We start from the raw sequence: 25093 nt of genomic DNA on the forward strand, positions 1-25093 counted from the left end.
GTTCAATCACCCGAACTCTTACATCATGGAAAGTATGTGAATATATTTACAAACATATAAATGTAAAGCTACTAACATAATATAATAAAATATTTTTATATTTTGACTATGATGAATTAACTTCCCCCAGCCATATTAAATTCCTGTCTACGGTACTACCAATAACTATAACGGGTGATATGGAATCACCATAGTTCATACACTTCCGTGCTTGTTTGTAGTGATGAATAACAATATAATATATCACAGTATATTATAGTATACCGTGTAATATATCAATAATATACATTGTTAATTGATAATTATATGTATAAGATGAAACGAATTGTTCTGTTTTCGAACCTATGTTTTTCAAAGAATGATAACAGATTACCTACCATTAGATTTTTGTTTTTAATAATATTAAATTTACTTTGAAATTGGCTGGAATCTTTTGCATTTTTTATTTAAAAGTTCGTTTTGGGTTTAGTTTTTCGTTGATAGTTTTTTCTTTTCTTAAAATCATAAATTGTAATGTGTAATGAGAAATTGATTGTAGTGTATTATGTTCGATATGGTAATTTGTATATTTAGTACGGTTTTTGTCTATATGAAACGATTGTAGACAGAAATTTAGAGAAAAAAAATACACCATGACTCACAAACACATAATCACCATAAGAGCAGAAGCCATAGAATTATAGAAACTATAATATATATTTTCAAATTTTATGCGAGATGAATAGCACTTTATCTTTAGTTGGAAACCATTTATAATGTCTATGGCGTTTTGAAAGCTATACGATCCCTCTGTTCTCTTCTCTTTGGCCGGCAACCATTTCATAATTTCGATATTATTATTTATTTATTTTTATTATTATTATTATTATTTTTTTTTTTTACATTATCATTTTCGAGTGAGTAATGGGATTGTTTTTATTTTTTGTAATGCGCCCTTTGCGGAGAAAGCAATTAGTAAAGACAGTGGGAAAATAAAATATAACAATACAAGTAAATGACTTTGATAAAACGGTAGTTGGTTTTTAAATAGGGGCAATGACTATACATTAATTCCGAAATCGTAAATGGTTCATAATTTCATACACCAATAGAATACTACTATAATACAAGTATTAAACACACCTATATCATTACTATATTATACATGTACGTGGAAACCTTAATAGGAATCGGAATGGAATGTTATATTTTAAGGTTAAAGCTTAATACTGATTACTAATGATAAAATGTAATTCATTTCAAATTAAAATTGAATATTATAATAACGCAATATAAAGTATCCACGATGCGCAGTTTGTTTGCTGTTGCTTAAAATATTACTGTATATCAAACTAGCTCTTTGCTAATTTAATATAATTTATTTTAATTGTAAAAGATTTATAACGCGAGGTCGGTGGTGTAAATGATTTATAGTATTCATTTCTAAGTACTATATACTCTACATTAGTCATAATGACTACTAATAAACTTAAAGTGATGGGTACTTTTTATGTGGTCGAGTACCTCCTAGTGGTTTAATGGCGCGGAACCGAAACAAGAATCGTAACAGAAATAATCTTTTTTTTATTTTTAGTATTCGAGAATAATTTTATCGAAAAAATAAATGATATATAGATTTTATACAATTTATCGATATTGAAATACGAAACGACTGTGGTGTGCAAAGGTGTCACGGGGTAGACGACAGTTTCAGTGCTCGCGTGTAATCCCAGGTAAGACACAAGATATCGTCTTTTACTTTAAAATTTTAAGAAACAATTGGACCAAGTCGTATACCTCTACTCGTATTACCCGCACGCGTTCGTATAACGATTTGAATTGTTTGAATTTTTACTTTCATTTGATCGAACGATAGAAAATTAAATTTATTATAATGCAATTCGACACGGAACACAGATTTCCTAGCTATATGGAAATGAATAAATGTACCAATATTGTAGATCCAAATATTATATGCGCCTGACAATTTATAATATTATGAGTCTGCAGCATCAATATGATGCGATGACATGTAATCATGTGAAATATGTTACGGTTTGCCAATCGGTTGCGGCGCTGCTTAAATTGAATTATTATATTATTATTATTATTATTACACTCGTACACGTTTATATTCACATTTTGGCTTGGAAATTTGTTGGATTTTTTTCCGAAATGCTACATAATAATAATATACATAATATTATTATGAAGACCGAGATACCGAGAAATTCTCGTTCAAATAAAATTATATCTTATATTTTTACATGAATTTATAAAATATTATGCAAAACGGACGGAATATAATAATAATTCATAAACGCAAATCGAATCCAAGAATACTGTCGGGGAGTTTGTATGTTATTATTTATGTACGTTTACGAGTCTAGGTATTTGACCGATTGCCAACAGTTGCTCAGTTGTGACAGATTTTTCCGAAATATATTTCACAGACTTATGTGCGGTGCATGCGTTGTACCACGTACAACAATAATATGTCGCCGGTAAACACAATTATTCTTCGATAAGAAAACAAACAGTTATCCTGCTGTCGACCGGGCCTTTAGTACACCCGTCAAATGGTTACGACTAGTGATGTAAATTTTCAAAATTTTTTTTGGTGAAAATTTTCGTGAAAACTTTCAAAAACATGAAAATTTTGAAAATTTTATAATTTATCATATTAATTTCTTATCAAATAAATCTTTTGATATTATATAGTTATAGTTATAACTTATAACTTGTAATTATATTATTATTCATATATTCATAGTTTTTTTTTAAACTATGTACTTTTATTACCATTTATACCCATTAATGTGCATTTTTTTCTTTTATTAAAAATGTATTTTTACTTCAGTGTAAATGTTGAGTATAAATAATCGTTTTGCTATAAATTACAATTATTGATTTTTTATGTAATTTATTGGTTGAGTCACTTCCACAATTTTAACCAAATTATAATTTTTTCTATTATAAGTGTTTTGTTTGACTCTGACATTATACTTGTTACAATTTAAATAAAAATGAAACAGACATTTTATAAAGTATTTGAATATATTTAAATTTGAAAATAATAAAATATAGAAACAATTTTAATTCTAACAGTCTTTTGTTAGTTAGTACTTGGTAGTAAGTGGTAACAACTTGTTACTATGTAAGCACAAATTAAACGCTTATCTTAGAAAATAAAAAATTAATATATATATCAAACTTAAAAAATATATATAGATCACAAAGTAGGTAATTATTTTAAATCAAACAGTCTTTTGTTAGTTGGTACTTGGTTGTAAGTGGTAACATACTAACATCATGTTACTATGCAAGTACAAATTAAACGCTTATATTATAATTAACAAATTAATATATCAAACTTAAATATATTCTATTTATATAATCTATTTATTTATCTATATATATATTTTAATATTAGAAGAACATTGATAACCATCAAAATTAACAGCTGTGGTACAGTGATACCAACCATACAACCTCAAAAATTAATAAAAATACATTAAAATTTCAAAATTTTCAAATTTTCAAGCTTACATCACTAGTTACGACACATAAAATGTATGTTTGTGTTATAAATAGTTTAATATCACTCTATTAAACATATTATGTGATAATAACTAATATAACTAAGTAATAGTTGTTTTGTTAGGGAGTTTATAGTCTTAACGATAATTGTCTTAACCACAAGTCCATTTCGAATTAACGGGTCCTTACCATCTGGGATAGCCGCAGCAGTACCCTTCCAAGAACCAGCGCCGATGTCGTATAACGCTAATGCATAATATTAATTATTAAATCTGGAAGTCATAATTTAACACCGTGTAACTACATTCACGACTTTACCAATCAACCATGATTATAATTATAATGTACTGAAAATTAGGTATACATATATTATATTTATTAGTATATTGTACCTATCAATTTTTAAATCATATCTGTTTCTTTGTCATCAGGGGTGGGGAAACTTATTTTGATTAAATTGCTCTGAGAATATTATATTTATTTATAAATATATATTAGGATCAACCCTCACGTAAAACAAATGTATTTTAATTTTTAAGTTTTTATAACAAATATGCATAAAATATATAATAAAAAACATATTTCTATAAATACAATAACTTTGACATGAAAAGTTATATAAAAATAAAGCGTTTCATATATTTTAATGTCTAAATAATTTCGAAACAAATTATCATCGTATACGGTTGGATGTAGAAGCGCGTCATTGCATACCGCTGGCCAGTTGATTATAATTTGGGGAATAGTCGTTGACGTTTAACGGAGACGCAACTCTAAATAAACATCAGCTAGTTTGGAACTCGGTATTCGACTTTTATAAGTTTCATGCGAAAAAAATTCATTTTACCCAAACGGGCTAATCCGAAATAATATGTTTGTAACTGTATTATACGCAACTATATGTATGATGATAGGTATAAGTTCTAACAAAGGGGGATTGACTTTTAACCCTTTCACTGCCGGATGATTTTTGCTGTATAACATGCCCCTGCCGCATAATTTCAACCTTTTAATCATTTTTTTTTTTCATAAGTTATAATATCAAGAATATTATTTGACTTTTAAACCGTCCAAGATCAACCATTTTGCAACCCCTGATATATTATTATATTTTATTACGTGCGTACCTCCTACTTCAGCTTGGTCTTGGTCTGAAACAGTTTTTTATACTTGAATAATAAATATAATAATAATAATACCTTGTGTAGGTACTGTGTGTTATATTTTTTGTGTAATAATAGGCTTGACGCAAAATATTATATTATAATCATCATCATACGCATGATGTAGCATGTGATACGGATACGGCATATTATTATTATTATATTATACTTACCTATACGGTGTTATACAGCAGAGTGATCATTTTGTCGTTAACAATACAGAAAGTAAATGACAAAAAAAATTTTGAAATTTTTTTTTTAAGTCTAACAAGTAATAACACAATAAGCCTATAATATACTGTATACTGTACGTTTTCTATGATTAGGTACCATATAGTTGTATTTATTTTGTTCTTAAAATTTAAAAATATTGTTTTTTGATATATAGTATTTCGCCATAAAAGGATCACCATATTATATAAACGTGTAATATGTTATATAGTATATACTCCTATATATATTATGTACTTTGAACGTTATACGTGAATTGGTTTTGATAAAATGCTTACGTCTACGCCGTTACACACATGTGTGTGTACCCATATATATATTTTTGTTTTTGTGTTACCCCGAGGGTGCTGTAAAAATAAGCAACCTATATAATATATTATTATATACACAGATGGGTAGATGTTACTGACTACGCACGCTCGTAATAAAATAAAATCACCGGTAAACATATTATTATTATTATTATTATTATTATTATTATTTGTATAGTTTACATTGTACGGTATTATTACTACGCCTTTTTTTTTACTGGATCGAGGAAAACATTTTGCTGAACAATCGTTGAAGAAAACAATTAGTACGCCGGGTTAAATATTATATTTTGTCTAGAATGAAATCACAAGCAGCCAAACGTATAAACTAAGGTAATAATAAAAGAGTTTTGTTTGCTAAAGCTTCATCTATAAAGATTTAAACAAAACGTGCGACCTAAATCAAGTTATTTACTCGTTATTATAGTAATACATATTTTGTACTAGGTATATAAAATTAATGTACCTCGCATAACTGAACAAAATATTTACCTAATGACTAAAATATTATAAATTTAAATGGATATACATAGTAATAATATTATTATGTGATATATTTATTAGATCAAACTTTTGTTGATTCTGTTATGTTAGTTGTTTATAATTCATGCGTAATTATTTAAGTCTGAGTATGACTTTAGTAACTAAATAATACACTGGATTTGCATATTGTTATTACGAAATTCACGTTGTAATATAATATAATATTATGTCAAAAACAATTAGCCCTCAAAATGTTCACATAATAAATGTAGATACTCATATAGGCCATTAACACATTTGTATAATTAGATATAATATACAAAGCACAAACGATAACTCACCATATTGTAATATATTTAACGGAAAACCAAAAATTTCGCTGTGGTACATCTGTATAATGGGTTTTCGAGAAAAAAAAAATATTTAAACATTTCTCCAGTGTTTTCTATTTTATTCTGTTTTGTATATGTATATACCTACACATACTCTCCATAAAGTCTGTGAAAATGTTTTTTTAAGAATAAAACCTTTACCTTTTTTATGCGCTAATATATTTTTACCTTACTTGCGCTATTCGCCTTTACTCCTATTTTATGTATGATCCTCTAGTGAGTGACTTATGAGACAACGGTTCAAAAATCTCACATTAATTTCCCCTATAAGTTAGAGAAGGTATCCGCCTATAATACCGTGCGCGATAAACAGAACATTTTAGATTATTGATAGACTGAGATAATGAGATATATTAAATAAAGCGATACATTTATAAAAGAATCAACATTTTTTAGCTTATAACAAGAATTCGATACATTATTATTTTATAAAAAATTAACTACTAATGTTTATAATTTATATTATATTCATTGCGATAAAGTGTTAGTTGAGACACCGCGGTCTGATTTATACCAATATATTTTTTTTTCAAAAGTTTTTAATATTTTGTATATTCCAAAGTTGAGTTAGTCATATTGTTTGACATATATGCTAAAATTAAATTGATTTTATAGTTGTGATTTTGTCTGGTAGGGAATTCATAATAATTTGTATACGTGACCACGTGCGTGTGATGCGAGACGAAATACATTTTTATTGCTAGTTACACATGATTATTATATTAACATTTATTATTTTATTTAAAGAAAAGTTATTGCGTTATAATTGTTCGTGCTGAAGCCGGTAACAGTTACTACTTGTGATTAAAAATTATAGAAACAGATAAAATACTGTAAAAATTCATAACACGCTACTCGATATTTTTCCTTTACAAGGAAAATCTTTGAATTATAATATATATGTTATTGTTAATAATTAACCATGACAATGAAAGCGTTCATTTGACAAAATTGGTTAGATGAAAAATTCGGTAAGAAAAATAAAATATCTGTACTGAGCCCAAAAATATATTGTAATTATGCAATTATACATATTATATTATATTATGTTGAAAAACTTAACACATATATTATATTATCTAGCAATGAATTTGTTTTTATAATAATAATACTATTATAAGTATATAATAATATAATGTATATATTTTCAACTATAAACTTTGAATACACGGTATATCTTACTTTAGAAAAAAAGATGAAAATAAATTTCATGCCATAATAATTATATGTTATAACATAGTAAGTATTATAATTTAACACAGATCTTTTTAAGAAAAAACGCTTAACGAACAATGTAGGTAACATTTTTATGGATTACTTTTGGTTCAAAAAGTTGTTTATATATGTAATGTCAGCATTAACGTTCAAAGTTAAGTCATTGAGTGGGTTTAATATAACGAGCTAAATTTAACGAGAATAACTAATAAATCATTAAAGCCCTACAAAATATTCTCTGATGTCGCCGTTACATATGTAAGAGCATCGGTGATTTTCATATTTCCATAATAATATATGCAAACACAGATTATAACTAATGTTGTAACATTAATTTTTAAACTATTTTTAACCAAGATTTTAAGAAAATTTCTTATGGTTCTTAAGAATTTGTCAAAAATCCGTCTCACTAAATATGTTCCGAAACATTAAAATGTCATAAATACGTCTTATAATATTATACCTTAAAATATTTACTTTTTGTAAACAGTATTTATTTAATGGATATGTATTTTATAAAATTTAAATATATTAATATTTTAATAAAATAGTATGTCATCATGCAATATTCTAATAAAACAAACAGTTATTTTAAATGAATTAAAACATATACTGTATACAGCTTAAAACAAATATAACAATTACTTTGTAAACATAATCCATAATTACATGATATGTTGATTAATTAAAAAATACGTAGATATAGTTTCAAAAATATATGGAACTAACCAACTAATTTTATAATTCTATAATTTTATAATATATATATATCATTATATGAAGTATTTATTTTTGTATGTGCACTTGTTTTAATATTGCTATAATTAAATATTAATTATGAACAAAAGTACAGTGACCGTAAACCCTTTATATGATATACAAAACGATATTTTCTTTGGGGATTTTAACTGAAATATGTTTAATACGGTACTTATCAAAGCTTAAATCAAAGAAAAAATTAATTAAACAAAAAAATCAAAGCTAATCAACTGAAACGTAAAAACTTATAAATATCAACTTGTAAAGTCAAAATAAACGACACTACATGTACTTAAATAGTGAGGTATTATTTTTCGTTACGAGTGTAAACAATTTTTATTAAAAATAACGAATTTATAAATTGATAACTGAATAAATGAAATGAAAGTCGACAACATCCACAGGCTATATCTAGGTACTACTTATTGAATACATTATGGACATTTAATTTCAGTCTAATATCCGATATTGTAACTAAATAATATTCCGTATTACCTAATTGTTCCATATATTATGATAATATCGTATTATTATTTTTCACTGACTACTAATAAAAAAAAAGTTATTAATATTGCTATTTCTAAATAGGTAGGTACACATTAATTGATTGTTTCCGCATCGGTGGTTACGTTCAAATATATATATATATAATCATCTTCATTTTGAACCTCAGACTGCTGCTACATAGTATGGGTGTTTAATATAATCGTGTGAAAAATATAATATAACCAGATAATAATGATAATAGTCATTATTGTTGGGTTTTTTAATAAATGCATAGTTGAAGTGCGAATGAATTGTAATTGTTTTATTTTTTTTTTTAACGATTGCCAAGGTTGTGCGTATTATCAGCCGTAGTAAAATAGTAAACTTAACAGTGTTTCGAAAATGGACGAGTCATAATTTATAACAAGTCAGCAGTAAATTCGATAAGACACGATACGAATGATATATATTATGTTAGATGCCTTGATTTAATGATTTCACAAATTTGATAGTTATACACGACATTCCACTGACCAAATTGATTAAAACAAATTAAAAGACAATTATACTTACAGCTTGTTGATTATCGGACACAGAATCAAAACTGATCATATATACTTTTTCAAAGCCTGACAAATAATGCATCGAACACTATAAAATTTGTTTATATTCCGACGTCGTTTATATAGGTACCTATATATTATCAAGCAAGTGATATAAAGAGTACACATTTCCACAGAAACAAAAAAAAACAGTGAAAATTGAAAATAATGTTTATAGGTATTTTTCAAAAATTTTACTATCAAAATATGAGTTTGTGCAATACTATATATAATATACGTGTTTATATATTAGTATAGGTTATTGTTTTTGTTTTCACCTTTGAATATTTTTATGTCAAGTCATCATAAAAATTATTCGTTGTAAGTTGGTTTTATGGCCAATTTATATGACACGCCATAATATGTATACGGCGCGGCGCGATATTGCATTAGCACATTTAAAACTTTTTTTCTTTCGAGCAATAGAAAAATTAAAAATACATAAATAATTTTTCCAAAACATCGAATTTATATTCTGATCACACGAGGTGACCAACAATGCTCCACGAGTGCATTTTTAAGTTAAATGCGGTAATGCTGAAAACTGTGCTGTGACCATCATATACCTCACATAACCCGATGCGTGTAAACGTGACTACACCATAGATGCAAGGGTCTTCAATTTTATAACCTTATTTTTTTTTATCACGTTAACATCAAACAATGAAATTTAAAAAATACATTTAACCACACGCAATTTTATTATGATACAAAACGAATTTAGTGCCAATGGAATTCGATTTGTGAATCATCAAAACGATTTCAATATAAATTATAAGTATTTATTTTTTACATAATATACGTCCAACTCAAAATCAGGCTTGGCATTAAAACAAAAAAAAATGCATATACATGATATACCTACGTTAGTCATTTAATTGTTAGACTGAAAACAATCTATAAAAACGTATATTGCGTTGGATTAATATTTATAATCGAAGTATGCATATTATATAGGCGCTTTAAAAATGTTGTCAAACTGTAATTGGTAACGAATAAATCATTTAAATCATTTGGATTGTATAATATTGTATTCCTCAATTTAACAACTTACTAGTAAAGCCATGATTAACATTTGGATTGGTCCTCAACTATATAATAGAACTAATCATACTATAATACCCAATATAATATTATATAGTATAATTTCTTACCAACTATTGTATGAAAATCGACTTAACTCATTATCCAACAAGTAAAAACTGTATTTGTCAACTTGATGACATATTCACAATATTTCGTTAAAGATTTATACTGAATAAAATTACGCATTATGTGAACAAAAACAATGTTTAGAAAAAAGTTACAAATTGTTTTTACTGCATAATATTACACTTAAATAATATGTTCACATTTTCAAACACGATAAAAAACAAATATTTCCAAATTGAAATAATGGAATAGAATAATGTGTTTTAATATTTTTTGTAGTGTCTCGTACATAACGTTTATATTTGAATTGTTTGTAAAACCTACGTCCCACAACACCCACGACATGTATATAACGTACATAATGAGCAACTTCCTTTAGAAATAAACAAATATTATTGTAATATTGATTTAAACGCATTGGATATAATGTAAAATTTCGATAGAAGTCCAAGGGCAAGACATATTTTGTCGTTGAGATTAACGAATTTATAAGGATTTCAAGGTTACTGGTTTTTTTTTTATACTTTTCGGGTTTTCGACTCATCGAAATTTGACAAAATTTGATGTTGTCTCTATCAACGATGTGTACACTTATATATGGTTTGCAAAACAATATTATGTATACGAAAAATCACTATCTAATATAAAACAATAATAACACCATCATCATCTGTATCAAGTGTACATTTAACCGTTATACAATTGCCATTGTTGATACAAATTTCAACCTAACTAATAAACAATAATACTTTATTGATAATATTAATATTATATTATCCATTATTTACCAGACCCAGATAAACGTTTTGCGCTTAACCTGAAAAAAAACATTTTAACAATAATTGTTAACGACATTATACGATATATATATATATATATATATATATATTAAATATTTCTAACACAGTATAGACAAATAATACCTATACGATACGCGTTTGATCTGATTCCGTTAGTTTTGTTTTTGATTTAGTAGCAATTAATGTAATATATTATTTGAAGCGCGATGTTAATTGTTAATAAAAATATATTAAAATAAATTTAATTTTTAGGTCAACAAATCTTTAACTTTTTTTATAAATATTGAAAATTCATAGAGTTTGGATTTATAAAGTAATAATGTATACCGAACCTTTCCTGGAAAAGAAAACTGTACTTTTCTGAGAAAAAATAAAATTTTTTCCCATAATATATCTTATGATAATTAATAGCACGTCGGGGTTATTGCATTTTAGCCTTAAATTACATTTAATGGATTTAATGGATTTTAAAATATTTTACGTAGGTCATAGATTATCTTTATACATGATACATATTATTTGAACACAAAAAAAGTTTATCTATACAAATATCTAACTATAAAACTTAAAATTTGTCGATACTAAATATGATTTTTAATAGCATTTTTATTTTTATATCACGATGCATGACTATGAAACAAAAAATTAATACATTTCTTATGCTTGATTAAGCTGAAAACTTGTACTAGGTAACTTTTTAATATTTTTCATTTTATTTCTTTATTTGTTTTATTTAACTTTACAACTAATAAAGTTCTAATGGTATATCCATTACATTATATTAATGTCTCAACACGTAAATTCAATTACATTTTTTATACATGAAAGACAATAATTAAAAAACACATAAACAAATACCAATAATAATTAAAATTTTTTTCGTTAAAAAGAAATACAAATGAAAAAGAAATTATAATCAGATTAATCCAACTATTGATTACAGTCTTCAAAGTTCAAACATAATAGTCAATTTATGTATTTTCTTTTAACATATTTTTTTTATTGAATCTGACTATTTGTACGTATTGTTATTATCATAAAATACATTAAAGTATAAAGTATATATAAAGTATAAAGTACATTAAATAAATATTAACTAAATTGTTTTTTCAAGTTATTTAAACGTTGAATATTCGACAAAGAAGAAATTATTATGAATTATTTAGTACCTTCTTAGTGCGTATAGTTTGTTGCATTTTTCATTTATATCGTATAAATTATATTATATATTTTTTCAATCATTTAAAACTAAAATAATTTAACACTATTCAGAAGTTATTGATCACTATGTTGCTCTGTTGCATTCAGTGACTTCCATCCATTCAAAATATTATCTGTAGTGATTACCCGGACTTTACTGAAATACATTTAATACAATTAATATAATAATATTATTGTTTAAGTTTGGCAGTTGAGAATTGAAATGGCTTTTATGTATATTACCAAAGATTACATTTTCAAAACTACACGTAAATTAATAGAAATATTTACTTGTATCATCATAATGTATAATAGATTCTTGGTTAAATAAAAAGTTAATTTTACTAGTTATAGTTACATAAATTATTAATAAAAGCCATATAAAAGAGATATATTTTGTTCTGTGGTTGGAAAACATTTCAAAAAGATGCGATATAGTGAAATGTACCTACGACTGTAGAGTTTCAAAATGAACCAATTGCTTCTCGTAATTATATTATTTTGATATTAACTGTTGATTTTTAAGTACTAAAATCAACATAGTATTTTTGATAAACCGTTAATTTGAACGACATGAATAAAATAATATGATTTGCCTATTGATACAATATAATAATAACATAAATGATAATAGTCTTTTATTTTATTATAATATCTGAAAATCGATTACGGTTGGCGTTTCATTGTTGAACGAGGTCGTTTGTCTAGTTCCCAACGTTTAACACGCATTACTAGACATAAATATCAACACGATAGTTGACTGATAGTGCGAGCCGATTGTATTTACAGTTTTAATGATTACGATAAGAATATAAAATATTATGACAATTTGTTTTTAGACGAACCGAATTTTGGCACGGACTTAATGGTCAAAATCCAAGTCTTCGTGATCAGTTATGGAATACATAGTTATTTCAGTATTCATTGTTTCCAATGTTTATGTAAAAAGTTTGAAAACTCACAAAGGGTCTACCGATATGATTTATTTATATTCCAAATACTTGAATATTTATATAGTGTTATCTTTGTGGCCGAGGTTGTTGGGCCCCGTTCAGCTTAACAACAGTTCAACAATTTATTTTATTCTAAGTAAATGAACTAAAACAAACGCCATTAAGACAATGTGTCTTTAATTATATTGAAATTTTCTTAGTAATTCAATATAATTTTTCTTAGGTTGTAAAAAAAAAAAAATGGTTAAAAATCTATCAAAAATCTCCAATACATTTGTCCATAAGATAGTACTGAACATGTTTATTATCATAACAAATATTTACAAAACATTTAACTGTCAATTAAATGATTTAAAAAAAAAAAATATGAAACACTTTATAATAATAATGTAATTGATATGGTTGTATGATACGCGTCTTTTAATAAGCGAAAAATCAATTATTATTAGTCATTCATACGGTTAACTTAATAATTTGATTAATGCATCCGTAATTACTTATTAGTATATTTTGAAGGGCATAATACAATATTGTTTTAAATTGAATCATCAGTAAAAGATTCATTTAAATTAGACTGTCGTGTTATAAATTCAGAGTTGAGTGATGTATAATTGGATCTAGTATTGGTACATTGGTAATAAAACATTTCCCACAGCTATTCAAAATATTCCGAAACAACTAAAAAAAATGTATGTATAATATTTGCGCACACTGGTAAGTTTATGAAAAAATTAATTTTGTTTTGTAATTAAATAAGTATATAAGTATTAATTTAAAATTTGAAAGTTTTTTTTTATCTATTTACAAATATTTGAAAATATCTATTTACTTACTTATGTTTTTTTTGATTTCATGAAAAAAAAATTATTTTGGCTTGAAGCTTGAAATTTAAATTCAAATTTCCTAATATTATGTTGTTTCGTGTTCGTACAGAAATAAAATATATATATTTTTAAAAAACATCGTATTTTAAATTATGACAAATTTTGGCAAGATTATGAACATGTACCTAACCTTCCTTAAGATTGAAAATGTATTACAAAATGCAATATTAAATAACGATTTCCCCTCAAACAATTTTAGTTATTTCGTTGCAATTCAAAAAATATTAACAATATAGGTATAGGGTCTTGGAATTTTTTACTATATAAGGTAGATATATAATATATTATGTATATTTATTCATATATATATGAACATATTATATCATCATGTTCTAAATAAAATTGAGACACTTATAAGACGAAGGGCCCAATTAGTCATTTTTCATAAATGCATTTTGGGCCCTTGTTCTTATTAGTGTCTTAATTATTGGAAAATTATTTTAAGGTATTTATATTAGTATAGTACGAACCAATTTACATAATTCTACTACATGTCGGTATTAACATTTAAATTAGTAGCAATAGTTAAATGATATAATATTATAACTCTATTTTTTTAAGTTCCTGATGAGTGATGATAATAATATTGCGATGATTGTATCAAAAGATATTTCAACCTACTTTATATAGGTACTATTTACTAATAGATAAATACATTTTAAAATATCATAAGAAATAGGAGACGGCACAACTATCTCCACTCAAAATCGTTTTACGTATGCAATGATTTATCACTGAATTCAAATTTAACACATCCATCACTGTGACCTACCTTGCTAATGGCAAGGTATCAACACTCAAACCTACTATACAGCAGACATAATTTTCCAGTTTTATTTTAGGTATAATAATATATACTAAAATAAAAACTAGTTAAATTTAATTCAAAATTTGTCATTTGCGTTTTTTGAACAATATTAAGTTTTAATCCTGTTGTTTTTAAAATTATAATGTACAATATATATTATATAGCTTACAGTCTTGTCTTTGTTCAATCATAAACTTAATATGAAAAGATAAATGAATGTTTTAAATTTTTGTCTTTAGCAAAATTTAAATAAAATATGAAAAACAAAACGTTTTTAATCATCATAATTATAATATTACATAATATGAAATGTATAAAAAGTAAAACAAATTCATATTAGTCGGTACAAGATTTTTATTTATTTTCTTGTTATATACGTCTATATATTATTATCATTCTTCTCGTTTGTTTAAAAATGGAGAATGTCTAAGAATCTCAGGACTAAAGTTTCTTTTTATTTGTTTTACCATGAAAACGCTTATAAACATCAATTTAAATTATATTATTATATATTTGATGCCCCAATAGGTTACTTGGAAAAAATAATTGTATAACTTATAAATTATATTACTTTAAATACATATCCAACGGATTGTAGTAGCTATATGTGGTGTGTATATTTTTTCATTGATGAAATGTGTTAATTTTAATTTTGAACCCATAAAAAACTTTAAGAATAAATTAATAAATAAAATATAATAATATACAGTATAACTTCCGTTAACGGTCACCTCTAAAGGACGGTCACCTCTATGTAACGGTCAATTTTTTTGGTCCCGTCGAGTGTCATTCTAGTGTTATTCTACCTCTGTAGGACGGGCACCTCTATATAGCGGTCATTATTTACAGTCCCTTCGGTGTCCGTTATATGGAAGTTCTACTGTATATTACATTATATTTATTCTCAGTTATTTTATATACGTAATATACCTAATATAGTATTATTATTATAAGTTATAACATTGGTTTGCTTGTACAAATTGAGTGGTATTGTTTCTCAGATAAAAGTAGGAAAGTTCTATATGTTTCAACTTTCAAGCGTGTAAAAAATAACAAACTGAATATATAATATTTTATCTTACGAATGTTAAAAATGTTGTATTTTATGTTTTACCAATAACCGTATTAAAGCCGAACTGGGATGACAATTATATTTTTTTCTGTATTGTTATAACATTTTATTTTATTCGAAAAATGGTTAAACTCAAAGTTAAAAATAAATTATTAGCATTTGAATTATTAAATGAAAAAAAAAATAGTGGCATTTACTTTTTTTTTGTGTAACCTTCCACCTACCGTTCAGTGACACAACCACCCTATGTTTCAATATTGGATACATCCCAATAGATAAACAGCTATACATATTATATACGATATTATCAATACACTCGACTACTCGAGGTAGGTTTTAAAAACAAAACAAACCAAAAAAAAAAATGATTATCCATCAAAAACGTTCAAAGAATTTTAATGTCGTTCGTAAATTAATTTTTAAGCGTTTTATAATGTCTTTGGATTTTTGGCTGTATATGTTAACACGTGGCCTGCGGTAAAAAAAACAACGGAACTTAAAATAATTAAAAAAAAACGAGTTTTTTCACACTTTTTTGGGGAAAAATTACTATATAAAAGTGAATTTTAATGAGATAGTTGTCGTTTGTTTTCGATTGATATTTTAGATACTAAACGGAGCTATGAATATATTATAATGATTTGCGTTCATCGTCTTTATTATTTAATTATTTATTTATTTATCTTTGTCTGTCAACTCCTTGCGGAACAATATTCTACTTTGGGGATGGTTTCTGTTAAAATATTCGGTTTAAGATATTACTTAATATTTATTAATTAAAGCACAAATCTAATACATTGGTATACGGTACATCTGTATTAACTTTTAAGCAAATAACAGCTCATTACTTATACTGTGATAATTACAATATGTAATTAAAAAAATTATTAAATTATTTACAAAAAGTACCTAAGTAATGTAGGTATGATATATAAAAACAAATAAAAATATATTATTATAAAATATAATTAGTAATATAGGTAGGATTGGAATCGTTGTTCGTATGCAAATAATAAATAATAATCAATTTAACACATCCATTACAGCTACATTCTACACTCTTATAACTATACAGCAGATTAACTTCCCTGGTTTTTAATAGTAGTGGACTAATTACACTGATATACTATAGTATACCCATTTTATGTCATCATGGTATACACCATAGTGAAATATTATGTTCTAATATGTAAACACGCGGTAAAGCAGAATTAATAGTATGACAAACACGATGGCGATGACAGTCAAAAAAATATAATTAAACCGTCGGTGAAAAATCTTATCCCAACCGCAATAATATTATCGACGTCTAATATCATACTAAAATCGTATTGTTTACGACGTCCGGATAGAATAATACAAGAACATAAACGCCAGTTATCGTGGTAGTCTGTTAGCCGCCACTGTTTCGCTTCCGAGCAATACCTACCTAGTACCTACAACTGCATACCGTTGTAGTACTCCGATAACGTAATAGCATTGAGTGCTCAATGGTAATAGTATTATTATTTTATGCGCCGCCGTACAATAATAATATAATAATATATTACAAAAACATTATACATAATGCGTTATATTATAGTATATTAACAGCAATTATTGCGATTCTCTCGGTCGTCTCCCCCCCCCCTAATCTACCGTCAGTCAAACCCCTCCATAATTTCGAAGGCGTAAGAGGATATTAAAAACTCTATTTTTTTTTCGTAAATCGCCGGGCGCGATCGAGGCAAGGTCGAACGAGGCGGCGGCGGCGGCGGTGACGACGTCGGTCATCACTCGTCGGACGAAACGAAACGAAAGAATAATAAAAATATATTAAGGGGAACGGAAGCAGCCAGAATTCGTGTTGTGAAAAAAAAATACACTATAACGCGACGTCGCGTCACTTTCTGAGGCACACATACGACGGATTTGAACGACAAATTTTATTTTCGTCTGAATTGAGACGATTTATTTCTGCAGAACAGATTATAAGCTCCATGTTTCAAGTTTTTCTTCTACACGAAAGAAGAAATTTTGGATTTTTTGAATATTTTTGCTTTAAATAACGAGATAAATATTTTTTAGAAAAAACGTCATACCCACCTATATTAATAAATAATTCGTATGTAGATGCAGACGCAGTGTGTTGGGTAATAATGATATGTTTCAATAAAAGCAGCGAGTGGTTTTTACATTAAAAAAAAACTAAAACTAAAAATGGATAAATACGCGCTGTTTTTTTAAGTCCTCGTGCCGAGTTTTACTACTGCACCTAGCCGGTATAATACCTACACACGAGACTTGGTAAAAAAAATGTCCCTCGTAGTTACCGCCTACCAGTTTGGTACGTGTCGTATCAAAACAAACCTCAGGAAAACGTAATAATAACAACAATAATAATAAAAACACTGTTATGGGGCGGCGGGGGCCGGACGCGTATATTATACGGTTTCAAACGCACGGCGGCGGCGGCGTCGTCGGGTGATGACCGTCATCGTCGGTTGCGGCGGCGGAGTGGGACGCCGACGGAGACTTTTCGCGCGCGCTCTCGACCCGTCGGCGGCGGCGCGGCACCGCCACAGTCACGTTCCGCACGCCGTACGGTCGTCATCGCGCGCGACCGGTCCCGCGTTTGACTCGACCGGCAAACGTCGCCGTAATCACTCCGTCGTCGTCGTAGACTCTTCGTATTCGCCATCGTCGGTTGTTCGGACGTCCACGATTTTTCAATAATAATAAATAATATATCATATCAATAATAATAACCTTTGTCGTCGTTGTGGTCGTCGAAGAAATCGGTCTCCTTTACGGTGCATGGTGTGGCCGGCCGCGGAGTCAGTGGCGGCCTCGGCGGTAGATGTGGTGGTGACGATCCGTGGCGAAGATGAACGGCGGTGTCAGTGGCGGTGGCGGTGGTGCCTCCGCCCTGAAGGTACCCGAGGTACGCGTGAGCTTGGCCGTCAACGACCATCCTCTGCAGCAGACGATCGCTCAGGCGGCCGCGGCCACGATCTCGTCGCTGCAGCCGGCGTCCAAGCAGCGCACGACGTACAATAGCAGGGACGGGGCAGGCGGCCACGGCGGCGGTGGCGGCGGTTGCGGCGGGACGGTGGTGTTACTGTCGCCCGGCGTGGTCGGCGCCGCGCCTCGGCGTAGACACTCTTGGATATGCGGGTAAGCCGCCCCCTACCCGGACCCTACCCCTCCTCCCATCCAGGAGAAACTACCCCTCTTTATATTAGCGATCGTATAATATTATAATATTATGGGGGAGAACAACGACGGTTTCCGTCAGCTTCGTTAGGTTTTGCGAGCGAAAACCATGTCACACCCGCACCTATAGCTATACTATAAATTATATACGCAATTTTTTTCGCTTCATCTCGTCATTCGGTCTTTGTAATATCCACCACTCGAAAACCATGTCACACCCGCACCTATAGCTATACTATAAATTATATACGCAATTTTTTCGCTTCATATCGTTATTAGGTCTTTGTAATAACCACGACTCAAAATTAAAATTAAATTTGTCTACTTGATTACAATACTCATGGTTATTGATATAAGTTTTTTCTGTTTTCAGTTTTAAATAAAATATTATTGTATTTTTTTGGTTTAAAATATTATCTCATTTACGATTTTAATTTTTTCTTACGTGAAAACACCTGTATTTGGGACCTTAAAAACGAACAATTATTTATTACTAACAATCAAGTTATTAAGTAAGTACCTACCTACCAACGAACAATATTATAGACCTGTAATGTTGTTCTCTATTAGCTATTGTTAAATTTTAAATATATAATATTAAGATTTTTTTTTAATTTTTAAAATTATTTGTATATAAAAGTTATAAAACGTTATTATTTTAATATAGATTATTATGGATTTTTTTCGGTTTCAATGTAAATGTTGATTTTTTTTTTTTTGATTTCTTAAAATATTTGTATCCGTATTTATTTTAAAAACGATTTCAAGCACTGATAATATTACTATACTATAGAAATTATATTTAAATATTATTCGGGTAGCGTTTGCAGCTGCGATTTCAGTGCTTTTAAATGATCTTACGATATACCTATTTTAATGCAACGAAAAACGCATCGTCAACCGCGTATGGTCATTGAACGTACTATTATAATACTACTTAATCGTTTTAACAGTTTATGTCTCCCTACGAGTCAAAGAATAAAAAGAAAATATACTTGCATATATATTACACAGCAGTTATAATATTGTTAACTCTGTCTGTCTATGCCCTACTAAAATGTACAAGCGTGGCACTTGAAACTGTGGAGGAAAACTAATTAGATTAAAAACTCACTATAGTTTTTCTTCTCGATTAGTTTTTTTCCCTCTAAATACGAGCGTAATTTATCATAATATTATAAAAATGGAAGACTCGAACCCGTGATTCGTGTAAACGCTATAAAATTGTGTTGAAAAACACGTGAATATTATATTTTGAAAATTAAATATATAGCAATAAATTGTTTAGTAGGTACCTACCTACTTGAAAGCGTTTAAAAAAATAATGTATAACAATTAAGTGTGAAATTCTAAAAATTGTATTTACTATTTATAGTTTTTCAAATATTAAATTAAATATCAATAAAAAAAAACATATTTTTGAAAATTATTATGGATGCATATTAATTATATTATATTGACTATATAATTTCAATTTTATAAGATTTTTTTTTAACCCTTGTAACCCTATTAAATACTGATACTACGACACAAACAATTTTGGAATGAAATAAGTAGTAGAATGCACTTGAGAAACCCCGAGTACGCCGGTTAATAATCTAGCAAATCATCGTTTGATTATTAAAATCGGAAAAAAAAACGGATTAGTTATGGACAATTATTAAACAAGTGTAACATCGATGAGTAACACGGTATCAATTTAAAAGTGTATATGCCTTCATTTTATTGAAGAAAGACGTAAAAATAATACCCAAAAAATGTGTGACAAAAAAAAAATTGGAATAAAATCATACAAACAATTAAAAAACTAATAAATATGCATAAAAAAGATTAAATTATTGACGATTTTTCATGAATGACTGATTCTAATCGTTTTTTAAGGTAAACAATAATAATTTCCAAAGCATGATGTGGAAGAAAGAGTGTCATACATAACAAAACTGTCGGAAATTTAAAAATGATTTATTTTAAATATTATTAGATATTGACCAATGTATAAATATTATATGCATAAAATAAAAATGATTGAGTATATATTTTATCCGGAAGTTCACATCAACAGTACTTTAAAAAAACCGCATCATTCAAAAACCAATAGATTTTTCGCTTTGCCAAGAATTTAAAATTTCTGAAAGATTTTTGTTGTATAAGATATTATTTGTAAAATGATTTATGCTCCGAAAAGTTTGTACTTTAGATTAAATTGTACGATTTCCTGAATAATTTATTTTGAATAATATTACAATTTTATTTTATTTTTTATTCCACTAGTGTTAAAACTTGCTTAAAAGTTTTTGATAATCTATTTTCAAAACTTCCATTTATATACTTATAACATTTAATGTAAACTAAAACCCACAAATAATTATTATATTTTTATCAGTAACTATACGTGATTTTATTTTGTTGGTATGTTTTGTTTCTTAGTAGCACTTAAGATTTGTACGTTGTTTATTCCTCCTGCGTTAACCTATTATGGTTACCTTTTTATTGAAAAATTGAATTATAGGATAAAATGTGTTATGCAAAAATGTATTATAAAATACTGGTTGTAAATTATATGATGAGTTTTTCCATACCTAGCTATTTCGAGACACACATATTCGGCACATTATAAAACAGTAGGCATTATACTTGATATTATGTACCTAATAATATTCCCCACAGTGTAAATATGATAAATATTTTCAAATTTAGCTGAACAAATAATTATGTATTACACGTTATAGGTAGTAATTCAATAGGTATTAGCAATAAAAAAAAAAATTACCGATAGTTATTTTACAAGTTACAAGCTGCGTGGTTAGTGTAGTGGAAAAATGTAGAAGTAAATTTCACTATAGATTCTCTGATCGTAATACACTATCGTGTTGGAAAGTAAAAGTTGAGTAAAAAGATCTTAGAATCAAAATATTTTTATTTTTGTTATTTTTTTTAACCTTAAATTATCTAAGATAATATAAAAACAACCTTTCCATTCAATATAGAAATTAGACATTTTTAGTTTTCTGAATAACAGACATTTTGACATGCTTCAAATATTACCACTGGACTGAACAATTTATATTTACATAACTATGTGCGTAATAATACATAATATAAGATTTTATTTATTTATATTGATATTGGTTTAACTAGGTAAGAGGATAATATGTTTAAAAAAATGTGAATGTTTATTTATTACAAGTTACCTATATACAGTAGTGAAGTATTTTTCATTTTATAAATTGAAAAAGAATTACAATAATTTATTGATTTATGCTATAATACTATAATAGCTAGTTGAATACCTATAAAATAAAATAAAAAATACCAATTAAGTGCGTTTTTTTTAAGAGCGAAAATTTAAAAAAAAAATTAAATTTCTATCACTTCTATGCTTCTTTTACGTCGCGCGTCGTAGATTTTTATTAATTGCATTGAAATGTATAGACTTTAGTCCATGTCCCATATATATATACGGTAAAGTAGGTCTTATATTGTACACTATATAGTAGACAAGTTTTAGTTGGACGTTAAAGTCGATACAAAAACCATATTTTACTAGATTTAGACATTTAAGACACAGCCGCAAAAAATGAAATACTGCTGAGTGTCGAATGTCGATCGATAATTATATAATTAAAATATTTTTTTTTTAAAGATGAGAGTAAAGGAGATATCATTTAAAAATGTAAAAAATTATTCCCTTTTATTTTAATATTATATATTATAATATGTAACAGTGTAATTTATGAACCACTGTGGTTAATAATAATAAATATTCGTTTTAATCACAAACAACTTTATAATATAAAATAATATTATGTAATTGAAAGTATTTCACGATTGTTATTAAAAAATATGTTACGTGTCGGTGTTATTTCTTAATATTCACTCAAAAATTATTAGTTATCATTTAAAATTTGTGGCGGAAAATTAATATTTATAATTTTTATGAACATCCAATACACATTTAACTGACAACGAAGAAAATATGAGGTTTTCTTAGTTTACAATATTAAATATAATTACTTTTTGCATGCATAAATTTACTATCAACATTAAGTCATTCTGATTTAAATAGCCTATTTTAAATAATATAATTTATATATCATTAGTGTTTAATAACTTAGAAATTTTACAATGATAAGAAAAATATTCTTATTATAATATACTATACTAAATAGTAATAATATTATCGAAATGGCAATTTAAATAAAACACAAACATAGATTAAATATAAATATATAATTTAATAAATGTGTTTTATTGTTTTTATTTATTTAGTGTTTATTCTGTTTCAGGTAAGTTCACTCACATCAAGATTACTAATAATGGTCATTGATTGTTGATAATATATACCCAATACTAAAACTGATTTGTGAGTATTTCAATTTCATAAAAATTAAAATATACATAATATTATATCAGATAATATTATCTTGTATTAAGTTGGCATTAAAATGCTTTTTTTGAAGTTCAAGTGCACAGAATCTAAAATAAATACATATTTCTACGAACAAAAATTAATTTATTATAAAAACGTGGTTATAGTAGGGTATAATACCAATAACAGTTGTTCCTATAATACCTTACTTGACGCATGACATATTATTTATTTATGATGTTGTTAATGGTTACAGGCCTCCTAGCAATGTTGATTTATAACAAGCTCTACATTACTTGTTTCTTATTTTGATGTCAAAAGTTTTTGAAAAAAATATTGTAGACATTTCCATCGTGCAGGTGTAGGTTATCTGTTTTTATATCATTATACAATCAAAATATTATAAACACAATTATTTTGCTTGAAAACAATCAAAATGCATTTCAAATGGTTTAAAAACTAAAATTTACCTTACTGATGCGTATATCTTAATATAGAAATAATAGAAATGATTTTAATTTCTAACAAATAGCGTATATTATAGTGTCTGTACAGTTTTTATGTTTTCAAACTCATAAAAGGTACACAAAGTACAGTATTTAAAAATCTCATGCTACATCGTTTACATAAATTAATCAGTATCTAATAGCAATAGCCAAATAATAATATATAAGTACCTATACAAATTATTAATTTAGACAAACAATTAGACGATAAATTATCTTTCATTTTACAGTTACTGTAAGACATATTTATTGGTACCTATATTACTGTTATCGTTTTGTTTTTATTAAATACAGGTGATTTGTAAATTATTATTTCGGACCTGAATCAATTTTGTTTTTATTAGTTATCGCTCAACTTTGTACTGATTATAATTCGTTAAAAATATATTGAATATAATATTTCTTTTCGTTATTACGTTGGTATCAAAAATTATCATATTAAAACTTTTAAACGAGTAATTTATTTATTTTGTTTAGTTTTAATTTTTAAATAAATAATAAGGCTACCAAATTTTAATCTACAATCATATTTAATATTATGCTGTTAGGTAATCTTATTGCTATCAAATTTGTATAATGCATATTGACGAACACATTATTGTGTTAGTTTCTACAGGTGAATACACTTAAATTTTTTTTCACGTATAAAATATGTACATGCAAGAAAAGTGTAGGTACATGCAGTATATACTATTAATTGTATACCTATAAAACGATGATAACGGTACAAATAAGTGTAACGCTGTCTGCATAAAACTGTTTTCTTTCCAATTGTTTTTTTATACACCTGTGAAGTTAATACCCTCACTAGTCACTTTATATTAAACACTGTTACATTCGTAGGTATATAATATATACTTCTGACATAAAGTATTTACTTAAAAAGTGTCTTACGATAGTTCTAAAAATATTTTGAAAAAAATTGTCTCATCATAATATATGGTCAGTATTTATTTTTATGTTTTTGCTTATTGATTTATTATATTTTTCTAC

The 25093-nt window shown here is 27.0% G+C and overlaps 2 protein-coding genes across 2 annotated transcripts in view; both read left to right on the plus strand.

Annotated features, from left to right (window-relative positions):
- Positions 1–23622, plus strand: part of LOC100574952 (cAMP-specific 3',5'-cyclic phosphodiesterase-like) — a 128826-nt gene extending 105204 nt beyond the window's left edge. The window contains exon 3 of the mRNA XM_029490908.1: positions 23512–23622. Coding sequence (XP_029346768.1) covers positions 23512–23515 — 4 coding nt within the window. The 3' untranslated portion in view covers positions 23516–23622. The remainder of the gene's footprint in view (positions 1–23511) is intronic.
- LOC100166947 (cAMP-specific 3',5'-cyclic phosphodiesterase) overlaps positions 1–25093 on the plus strand; it is a 519645-nt gene that overhangs the window by 234235 nt on the left and 260317 nt on the right. The gene's annotated exons all lie outside the window — the stretch shown is intronic.

This window comes from Acyrthosiphon pisum, chromosome A2, assembly GCF_005508785.2.
Source record: "Acyrthosiphon pisum isolate AL4f chromosome A2, pea_aphid_22Mar2018_4r6ur, whole genome shotgun sequence".
Taxonomy (NCBI): Eukaryota; Metazoa; Arthropoda; class Insecta; order Hemiptera; family Aphididae; genus Acyrthosiphon; species Acyrthosiphon pisum.